This window comes from Macrobrachium nipponense, chromosome 15 (genome assembly GCF_015104395.2).
Source record: "Macrobrachium nipponense isolate FS-2020 chromosome 15, ASM1510439v2, whole genome shotgun sequence".
In the NCBI taxonomy this organism is placed as follows: domain Eukaryota; kingdom Metazoa; phylum Arthropoda; class Malacostraca; order Decapoda; family Palaemonidae; genus Macrobrachium; species Macrobrachium nipponense.
Window position 1 is genome coordinate 82,493,111 of NC_087208.1, and position 11,846 is coordinate 82,504,956.

General features: G+C 36.2%; 1 protein-coding gene across 1 annotated transcript in view; it reads left to right on the forward strand.

Moving 5' to 3' along the window:
• LOC135195085 (uncharacterized) overlaps positions 1–8,696 on the forward strand; it is a 40,987-nt gene extending 32,291 nt beyond the window's left edge. The window contains exon 2 of the mRNA XM_064221464.1: positions 3,744–8,696. Within this exon, the coding sequence (XP_064077534.1) occupies positions 3,798–6,407 (2,610 nt within the window). The 5' untranslated portion in view covers positions 3,744–3,797 and the 3' untranslated portion in view covers positions 6,408–8,696. The remainder of the gene's footprint in view (positions 1–3,743) is intronic.
• Positions 8,697–11,846: the final 3,150 nt, after the last annotated feature.

The following is an 11,846-nucleotide window of genomic DNA, read 5'->3' on the forward strand; positions in this document are numbered from 1 at the left end:
CTTGTATTGTCTTTTCCCGTATTTATGTCAGTCTCTGCTCAGTAAAGGACGTTTAACGTCGAAAGATCTTGCAGATCCTCCTTCGTTTATTTTTCCTTCGTGGCATATATCTTTATTTATGGATTTATCACGTTCCTAACTTTCGTGATTCAGTTATACATATATATATATATATATATATATATATATATATATATATATATATATATATATATATATATTATCTTGTTGTTTTATTAGTGAAGATTCCACTATTTGACATTTGTATCGACAGCTGTTCTTGTATAAGATTCAGGATGTGTTCCAATCCATGGTATGGTTCGTGTTATTTATGTGATGGAAAATTGCTGAACTATCTTGTCCATATCTAACTTATCGTCTATGTTGCATTAATCTTTCCGAGAGAGATTTCCCCCAGAAACTCTGAAATTCCTTCCTGGGGTGGGGGTGGCGGTGGTGGTGGGTAGGGGTGATTTCTTTCTGGTTGAGCACCACTGGTATATCCAGTATGTCACATGCTATTGAAACATTTTACTTGAATGAAAACCCAGACCTTTGAATGAATCATGTTGAAATATACAGATATACGCGGCATTCAGTGTATATAACTAAACAGAAAGGGAGAAATGGATTACAGAGACAAATTGTAATGGTGGTTATGCTCTGCCCCTTCTTTCACTTCTTTCAAATAATCCTCATTTTTTGAACGATTCTTAAAAGGAGCTATGAAATATTATTCTCCTCACATGAATCAGTAAAAGGAGAGACATACATTTATATATGCATATAAATCCAAATGGAAGATGATATGGATTTCCGCTTTCCGTAATTTATCAGTTAACATTTGTTTTGAAAGTTGCACACAAGAAACAAAGAATATTAACATGGCACAGTAATTATATTTAGGGTAATACACCGAGATGAGGGTTGAGGGAGATCGCCCGAAATATGATGGCAAATTCAAATTTCTCTGATTACTTAATGAACGTTTTCAAGAAATACAGACGCACACAGGTATATATATATATATATATATATATATATATATATATATATATATATATATTATATATATATATAATATACATATGTGTGAGAGTGTGCATGTGTGGTTGTAGTAACGACTACAATGGCCTTTTAACTCCTGGATACACTTGTCACTCACTACAAGCCCTATGACCCGAACGGAAGAATAGGAAGAAATTCTGGCTTCCGAGAATTTCTTCATATCCTTCCATTTAGGCCTTAGGGTTACAGTGATAAACCCATCCAAAAAAAAGTGTTAAGAATTCCAGAACTTAAGAAGGCATTATGGTTGTAACAATGACATAAGTATCTGGTAAAATGCATATTTCGACATGATTCATCCAAAGGTCTGTGTTTTCATTCACGCAAAATGTTTCAATAGAATGTGATAGATACTGGATATATCAGTGGTTCCCAACTAGGAAAGATCCCCCACCCCATTTTTCAGAGTTTCTGGGGGAATTGTGACCACGGATTGGCAGGCTCAAACTGGCTTTAGGATCACACAAAACGCAGTGTGCATCGTCCACACTGATGAGAGGTCATGCTGGGCTTTCTCTCCACTAGCTTGTGTGTTTATTTTAGTATGTTTTGGTTTCGCACTCACAATTTTGGAAAGGGGTGGTGGGGGGAGGAGAATGACATTCTGACATATGGTGAAAGGGTGCATGAGCTAAAGCAAAAGGTTGAGAACCACTGGGATATAGAAATCCATCAGCATTTCTTCTTTGTAGGAAGGCCATACACAGATGTAAGGCATTCGGGTTTCATCGTTATTAGTATATACTTATGGTCATATTACTTATTCATTCGTATATGCTTATGGGATATTACTTATACATTTGTATATGCTTACGGGCATATATACATATACATAGATATGATGTTTATCTATGTTCATGTAAATGAGACAAAACGATGTTTGTTTGCGAGTCTGTGTGTGTATGAGGGAGGGAATTTCAAAGATTCACTTTACATATGTATGGAAAAGATTGTATGCACTTTCTGTGCATAAATGTTTGCGTGTGTGTGTGTGAAAAAGAGAGAGAGAGAGAGAGAGAGAGAGAGAGAGAGAGAGAGGAAGAAGAACGAGAAGAGGAAAGGCGACGCGAAACCTGATCCACTCCAACTAGGTATCTACTATTTCCAGAACAAATCGGTCAGGTATTGCATATTTCGTCACAATGTGTATTTTTCTCTCTGGTTTCTTTAATGGCATCTTTTAACAAAAGGCATCAATCAAATCACGAAATAACAGTTTGATTAAACTTAATTGTTTGAAAAGTAATTTGACTCTGCCTTGCCTAGTAATGTGCATACACAGCTGAATAACTACTTAGGAATCATGACAAATTTAAGAAATAGCTACAGATACTAACTCTCAATATTTTTTTCCTTTATATTTGAATGATTCTTCTTGAGTATTTAAATAATTAATTACGAGCAACAATATGTAACTGGACTTACATGATTTCCTCTGGTCGCTTTAATAGATACGGGTCAGTCATAATAAAGAATTTTCTCGTTTCTTCTGATTCTATAAGAGATATTCGCAGGTGATATTAACTAATGATGTCCTTTTTTTCCATTGTTTTTTTTTAAATAATTACAGTTGATAATGATTAGGCCTTTTTAAAAAGAGTGTTTTTGATAAGCAACTCGAGGTTATGAAAAATTGTCCCCTTGCTTCTCTGTTCTTTAGTAAATAATTACAGGTCTCCTTTCCTCTGAATCCTTCAATAAATAAATAATTCCTGGCAATCATAACTAAATAAGAATAGCTAATTTGTCAATATCCCTGACTACAATAGTCGGTAATTAAGGGTAGTAGTTTGTATGCCTTCCTCTTTTCCTCTAAGCATTTTCATGAATAATTACAGGCAGCAATTTTAGCTCCGTCCTCTGAATAGGTAGCGGTGCAACAAAGGGAAATGGCTGCCACGTGCCCCAATGTCGTTTAGCACCAGAGTGGCAATATTGAAAGACTGCAAGATTCAATTGCAGTGCTTACCTTACCCATTCATCCTTCTCATTCCAGAAGTGTGGGAATGTTCTTATACCTTCGTTGTTACCATAGTATTTTCTATTGACAGAACGGTGAAATGTCAAATGGGTATACAAACACGTCCCTACATGCAGAAGCATTTGATATTGTCTTCACAGATTCTGATGAATGAAATTAAAATTCCACATGATAAGAAATTTTATGCCATATGTAAATTACCTGACTGTACAATATTCCTCAGCATTTCTTAATGGTATGTGTTTAGGTATGTCTATTTATTTATTTTCGTTTCATTTCATATCTGAGTATGCCAGCTTATGCAGAGGTGAGCATGTTTGAAACCCCTCTTTCAACTTGAATGGGTATGTGAAAGTGTTTATATACAATTGTATAGATGCATAAGCTTGCATAGGTATAAATATTTCTGTACGCTTTTCTGTACTCTTGTGAGCAAAGTGAATATAATGAGAAATGTCCAAACCATCACAGAAGAAATATAGGAAGGTATTTTCTCAAGGTCGAGGCAAGAATACTCCTTTCTCAGGGGACGGAACATTACAGGAAGAAGCTGTTGTTGAGCAATGCGCATCATTCTTTCCCAGAAAATGCTCAAAATACTAAATACTTTCATTGATAGGTATACATAGTTTTTAGACTTTAATAGTATTTTCTGCTACATTGTATGATTCATTTGAATTACTTTTTCTTACAGATATTGTCATCGGATGTAAGCACGAACCCATGAATATGGGCTGAAGTTAACGGCATGGATGCAGCATGGGTTTTCTGGATGACCCTGGCATTGCTCTTGGTGCAATCCGATGGCCTTACCCTTAGGACAACGGGGGCAGAGTCTCCTCAGTCGACCCAACTGCGTCTGATGACGAAGGCAGAAGGCGACGCCCTACAACGAAGAGTTCCTGCCATTAGAGAGAACGAAATAGCCGCCATTTTCCGAGGCGTGGCTTACGGGGCACCTACTCAAGGACGCCCGAATGATTCTTCAACAGTTCAAGTGACCACAGAAACCATCATTTTCAATTTTCCTTCCACGTCCTCTACATCTTCCTTTCGATCAGCAGTGTCTACATTAGGTCCACCAAAATTCGCCAGTGAAGTCCCAGTCTCACATGGAAACCACCGTGATAACGACAGACAAGTAACTTTGCATAATCATACTTCTAATTTTAAAGACATCCGTGAAATTCCACAGGCAATCGATACCTCCGAGGGCCAAGGAACCAAAGAGGGTCCTGTCAATAATGATATTTTAGTAGTTCCCACTTATGTCCCTTTGGCCACAAGCCATACGGCCCTTGACATCAGCAGAAGACCTGAAAATAATGGAAAGGGAAGTAGAATTGATGGCTCAAATAATAAAGGTGTTTGGATCAGTGGCTTCCCTAATTCTCTTGATGGAATAGCATGGTCAATCCACGTTTATGTATCAGTTGGTCTCTTCACTTTGCTGGGATTGGTATCACTGTGTTTAATGGCCAGAGTGGCCCTTTGTACCCACTTGTTACCGAGGACACATTATCTGTCACTCCATATATTCATTTTCTGTGCCTCTTTTGTGCGCAGCTTAGATATTTTGCTTGAAAGCCATGACATGAAATACCTATTTCCTATCACCATAACAATGGTTGCTGGAGAGTTTGGCTGGCCTTGCCTGACAGCAGCTCTTGCAGTATTGTTAATAGCAGTGCTGAAGGAATGGCAGCATCCAAATCATCCCCACCGAGCTTTGGTCCTATATTTGTTTACTGGCTTACACCTAGTTGCATTACCTATTGCTCATTTCTCAGTGCTTTGGCTTGAACAAGATAACATACCTGTTGTAGTGATAATAAGGGCTTTTTCAACAGGCTGGGGTGGGGCCATAGGCATTGGTGGAATGTGGGCAGTATGGAGAGAAAGCCGGGACAATTCCTCTCATATGACTGGCGTGCAATCCAACAACAATGTGAGAAACCATCCCAACATCTCACATCCAGCCCGATTGGTGTTAACAGCAGCATTGACTCAGCTTCTCCTTGCAGGACTCCACCTCTACAGCCTTCTAGTGCCAAATTCCCCTGAGACACATGCATGGATCTGGTGGAGTTGTGTCACTGTCTCTAGGGGCTTAGAGCTGATTGTGGGCAGCACCCTCCTTACTGCTGCAGCTCTGACTTTGACCCGACAGAGCCCATGCAACGTTTTTAGTAGCTGTTGTCAGAAGCGGACTGTGGAAATTGTGCATCCAGCAGAGATCAAAATGATTCACCCAATGGGTGTTTACACTCTGCAGCCTGCCAGACCCAAGAATGAACATGCTCAAACCATAGCTGCGTTATCTTTAAGTAATTCTTACAAAGAGAAACGAGACCAGAGTAGCTTAGACTACGTTACCTCAGATTTTCAACTTGTTTGGAGTCATTCTCGTCAAAGACCCCTTGGTGCTTCTCAGAACACACAACACCTCTTAGGAGATGATGGCGTTCTTCAGTCATGTACTGACAAGCCCTTTAATGACCTGCCAAATGCTCACATTCTCACACATAAACCGAGAATCGGGGTCATTGACCCTTTTCTAGGTCCTAGTGCATTCACTGCAGTTGTGCCCAGAAATAGAATGTACGTAGACCCGCAGTCCTGCTTACCACTTCAAGAAGATCTCAAGTCTTCCCAAGATGGTGGTCTTAACTATGCCAGTAAAAGTTCGACCTTATTGTCTGGTAGTAGTGGGAGTAGCAAGCTCTATTCATCCCCTCAAATTCCTCTCAGATCTAGCAGGAGCTGGGATGAGATCTCTACAGGTCACATCTACGAAGATTTGACAAAGACCAAACACGGGTCTGTTGATGAGGGTTTGTCAGATCTCTCTGATCTTAACAGTGAGAACATGAATGACCTCTTCTTTAGTGAAGCTGGAAGTCCTGTCTTCATCAGGCCTGCTAGGAAACAACAGAAGCGCAATTATGCTGCTTGCTACATAAGGGCAAATTATCTAAAGCAAAATTCTGTTCCACCTCTTGCCATCATGTCTCAGCACAGGGATTCTGGTGGAATTTTTCAGCCTGATCCTTCCCAGACGGTGGAAAGCCACAAGAAACCCATCGAGCTGTCTGGAAACAAACTAAATTCCACCCAGCGTTCTATAACAAAGCAGAATTCCACCCAAGTCTCAAGTAGTCGACAAATGTCTAGCCAGAACCCTCTCAATGAGTTTTGCCCTGACATAATACCCACAAATAGCAAAATTGCCCCGTTGCCTGACCTTCCCACAACTCACAACTCCAGCCAGCATGTTGCCATCCACACTCCTTCAACCCGAACCACTTCCATGAACCAGTTGCCCTCCGGATCAACCAAGCCTAGGGGTAAACTGTAAACTTTTGATCATGTATAGGGATAAATTTTAAACTGGATCAAGATTTTTAGGGGTCAAATTTTAAACAATTTTCATTATTCATAGGGGGTAAACTGTGCACTATTTCGCAAATATACTGGTAAACGTTAAACATCTTCAGCATTTTAGGTATATACTGGATCACTTTTTGTAGGGGTAAACTGTAAATTGTCACGAATCTGTTAGGGGTAAAAAAGTAGAATATTTTATCGTTTAAGACAAACTATTAATTTCATCACAAATATCAAAGGATACTACTCAACGTTTAGCGTGTCAAGGTAAACTTTAAATAAAGCCATGATATTTATGGGTAAATCGTTTTCAATTTAACGTATAACTATTAACTGCGTTACCAATGGCACAAAGAAGAATAAATAATGCTTATGATTTCAAGAATAACGTGACATCAGTAGTATTCTGCCCTCTTTAAAATAATCTTTGATTGTCTTTTTCAAAATAATGAATCCATGATTGTTTTTTAACAGTTATATCTACTTTATGCTAGAAAAAGTACGGGGGGATTATTCATTCCCGAAATGTGAAAAAAGTATTGTAAATGTGACTTGAAGACTTAATTTCTTATTCATATTTTACTCATTCCTCACAGTGGCTGTCTTGACTACAGCTTAAGTATCAATATCTTACATTCAGGTGTGTTTTCAGTTGCGGGTATTTCTTTAAGAAGAGGTAAAAGCTAATGAAATTCAAGAAAGCAAAAGAGATTATCAAATGTATATATTTTTTCTTTTGCATTAAACGATTCTAATTTTTTCCGATTTAAGTTTTTGTTTCATTATCTCACACGTTTTTTTAATGTTATTGCTGTAGAAAATTATTATACTCTGAATCCCCACATCATATCAGCTATGTAAATACTTGTTACTGCTTTTAATATTAGTTACAAGACCCGGGCCTTTCCCTGAAGTTATTCTGTGTTGAAGCAAGGTGCCTCCTCCCTCCTCCCCCCTCGCCCCTCTCTCCCCTCCCCTCCCCACCTCCAGAACCTGCAGATTCCTCTTTCACCGTCATAGATTAGTGTATAATCAAGCTGTGTACATACATTATAACACATGGACATGATTTCTTTTACACGCATGTAAGCACACATGCACACACTCACATAAACACAAATTTAGTATGCATATGTGTGTCTGCTGCATTGCTAATTCATGCACATGCAGTTAGATACAATACATACACACGAGTACTCATATTATATTTGTATGCAAGTATACATATGTATACAAATAGGTTACGGTAAAAATAAATGTCAGATGTACTTTTTGCTTATGTATAATAATGTATTTATTGACCTGAACCTATATTTTTTATACCGCTTTCCATATGATAGGGACGAATCTAAGCTGGAGGTCAGTGTACTAAGTCAAGTTGTCACAATTGTTTATTCACTGTGCCAGTCAACGGCAGCTTCTACGGTTGTCAAATCCCGGTGATTACGGTGAAGGATCAGTAGTAACCAGCGACGGTGTCAATCATGAAAGTTGGTGGCCAAATTGAGGATCAGAAATGAACATAGGATTAGTTGCCAAGCAACGTTGTCGGTCATAATAGGTAGTGGTTAAGCTCAAGAATCTATCACCAACAATTGTATCAATCACTGCACTTGCAACAGTCCTTAAAAAATGGTGGCCAAGGGCGGATCTATTGCAATCAAACTTCGTTTGTCAAAGGCGGGTAGCTTAAGTAAAAAAATTGGTCATCAACAACTATATCTGTCTTCAAAGTCTGATGATTAAGGTAGTGGATCATTCACTAACTACTGTACCAGCAGCCCAAGTCCAGTGTTTGAGATGAAGGATTATTCATCAAAATCTGTCCGCTTCTAAATAAAGCGGTTAGACCAAAGATTTAGTCACTTTTGGTTTCATTAGTTATCAAAGTTATCTGGTTCAGGGAAAGAATTAATCTCGATCAAGGGCTTTGTTCATCAAAAAACCGGTTTCTAAATTAAAGGACCATTCAACAAAACCCTATCAGATGTAACATCCAGTGATGAAGTTCAATAACTCACATAGAAAGTTTTTGAAGTCAAGACAGGTCACATCAGGCATGCCTCGTACGTTAGGTATGATGTGTAATTTAATTAAGCCAGTTGTATTACACCAAGTATACAGCATGTTGTAAATGGCCATGACATCCAAAATATGTAAGTGATGAATGGATTGAAAAAAAAAAGTTTATCATACGGTAAATGGTAATATATTATGAAATTCCCTCACCACTAAAATGAAGCAAAAAAACTTCAAGAAAACGAGGGTTGAAGCATATATATATATATATATATATATATATCATAATATAATATATATATAGATATATATATATATATATATATAATATATAATATAATTATATGTATGTTATGTATGTAGAAACAACTCGCCATTTTAACCAGATGCATATGTAACTGTACAACAGCCACAATGTCCTCTTAACTTCTCAAATTCTTCGCGCTTTTTTGGATTTTTTGGATATGCTTGTCACTACAAAGCCTTGAGATCCAAGTGCAAGAAATATGAAGAATTTATGATGTCCAGTAACAGGTCGGCAACGTGACCTCGTCGTGATTATGGTATTGCGGGTTCGTTTCCCGCTACTGGATATCATTATTTCTTCATATTCCTTGCACTTGGGTCTTAAGGCTTTGTAGTAACAAGCGTATCCTAAAAAGCGCGAAGAATTCGATAAGTTAAGAGGACATTATGGTTAGGCTATTTATTACATCACACAAACAGACCCACATGCACATATATACACTATATATATATATCTATATATATATACATATATCGAGCTACAAATGTCCTTTAATATCTAATTCGCTCTACCTCGGAATTAATATAAATTTCATATTTGTTTAATCGAAGGGGAATTTTTTTTAGGCATTTGCCGGCTTGACGAGCACGAACCATCGACACCTTCAAATCCAGGACGACAGTGCCGATGGTTCGCGCCCGTCCGCCGACAAATCTATTATCGCCTAAAAAAAATTCCCCTTCGGTTAAACAAATATGAAAATATATTAATTCCGAGGTAGAGCGAATTAGATATTAAGGGACATTTGTAGCTCGATATATATATATATATATAATATATATATATATATATATATATATATATATTATATATATAATATATACTATTTATATATGCATATATATATATATATATATATATATATATATATATATATATATATATATATATATATATATATATATATATATATATATATATATATATATATATATATATATATATATATATATATATATAATATATATATATACATATACATATATATATATATATATATATATATATATATATATATATATATATATATATATATATATATATATATATATATGTGTGTGTGTGTGTGTGTGTGTGTGTGTGTGTGTGTGTGTGTGCGGCCGTGTTCTATACAGAGAGCGCGCGAGAGGATCTGTTAGCCTAATCCATCAGGAATCTAACAGCGGGCTTTGGATCCATTGAATGTATTCAAAAGTTTGTTGGAATATCTGAATATTGATAAGTTAATTCGCCAGTGACTTTTGGAGAGTTTAGTCGCTGGACCAGCGAGCGAATGCAATGCCACTGAAAAGAGGACGAAATCAGAAAGTTGCAATTACCAGAATTATATATTAGAATTTTTTCAAGAACAACATCGTCAGAATTTGTATGTTGACATCCTAACACTAATTGAACAATACACCGAGATATACTGAACATAGTTGTTGAAAGTCTACACTTTTTGTAGTGTCGAAAATTTAGTAAATGTTAAGTTTTCTTTATGTTAGTCTGATTTTTTTTGTATAATTTCTAAAGGTACCTCAGTGTCAAAATTTAGTTTGGCTAATAGAAACGTTTACCTATTTATTAATGCTTATTAGAATGAGTTATTGGTGTTATATAAGACAACTGAAAAGCCTCATTTAAAAAAACGTTAAAATACGAGTGAAAATGTGATATTTACGGTTTATAAAGGCAACATTGTGTGTAGCAAAATATATGTAAAAAAAAAATTTCCAACTAGAAAAATGTTGATTGTCCAAGAAAATTTAGTTTGATCAATTTTTTACGGTTTAAGAAAAATGTATATTTCTTATCATGAAAAAAAATGGTTGTAGGAGAAAAGCATAATTGTAAATGTACATTTTTTGTAGATATTGTGATATGTATCTTGAGGTCACATCATTTCGAAAAAGATTATACTTCTCTTATTTACAAAGTGTTAGTAGAATGTATTTTTCTCATTTGCAATTGACTTGAAATGATGTCTTTGAAAGGACACCTAAGGAATATGTTTCTCTCATCTCTTATCTTTAGACGACGGCAGAAAATATTTATCGTACTGATAATGAATTGAAAGGTATAATTAGAGTAGTAAGACTGAAATCAATCATTTCCCTTATTGAAAAGGAACTGAAAGCTGTACCGAATGATTTTCACAAAGGGGAATCGGCGTTTATTTCCAGCGAAAGAATTATTCGCTGCAGAAGGGAAGGGAAAGGAACGGTGACCTTTGGAAAAGAATCCACTGAACTTAGTGACTCCAGCTTCCCTATTGTGAATACGTCGTGAATTCACCAGACTGAAAAGATGAGCGGGTTGCGTTCGATGCCTCCAGGATTGTTGAATATACGTCAGTCAAAGTAGACTAGTCGTTGGCTGAGAAAATGTCATATGTTTTATATATAAATATATATACATAAATATATATCCTTCATTTACGAAATAAAACAAAGAGTTAGGTCGTGTACTAGTGAGTATTATTATCCTGCTCATTTGTTGTTTTTGTTAAAGAGCTGTGGAAGAGATATTTTCTGTCGTTTTTTCATTACATGGGAATTCATTTCTCTTCGACCTACGTAGTAATAATAATAATAATAATAATAATAATTATAATAATAATAATAATAATAATAGCGATAAAATTATTATTATTATTATTATTATTATTATTATTATTATTATTATTATTATTATTATTATTATTATTATTATTCACACTGTGAGCAAATACATACGGAAGTCGATAAGTCATACTGTAAAAGATAGGAAAGAACGGCATAAAAGATAAGATATAACTAAGTATTTTATACCAAATAGATAGCAAATAACAATAAACTATCACAAAAATTATAACTGAAATCCCAAAAGCCAAACGTTGGTTGGTCGAGTCCGGGAGAGCAGTTCCCGTAGACTACTGTGCAAGTCCTTGACAATTGTGGTTCCCTGAGGGACAGTTTTTGGGCAGAGAGAGAGAGAGAGAGAGAGAGAGAGAGAGAGAGAGAGAGGTAAGTGCGGAGGGGCGGTTTAAGAAGAGCCCCAGGATTGTTGTCAAAGACGGTTTTAAGGCTCGGGCGCCATTTCCTAAGCATTTTTTCCACATTT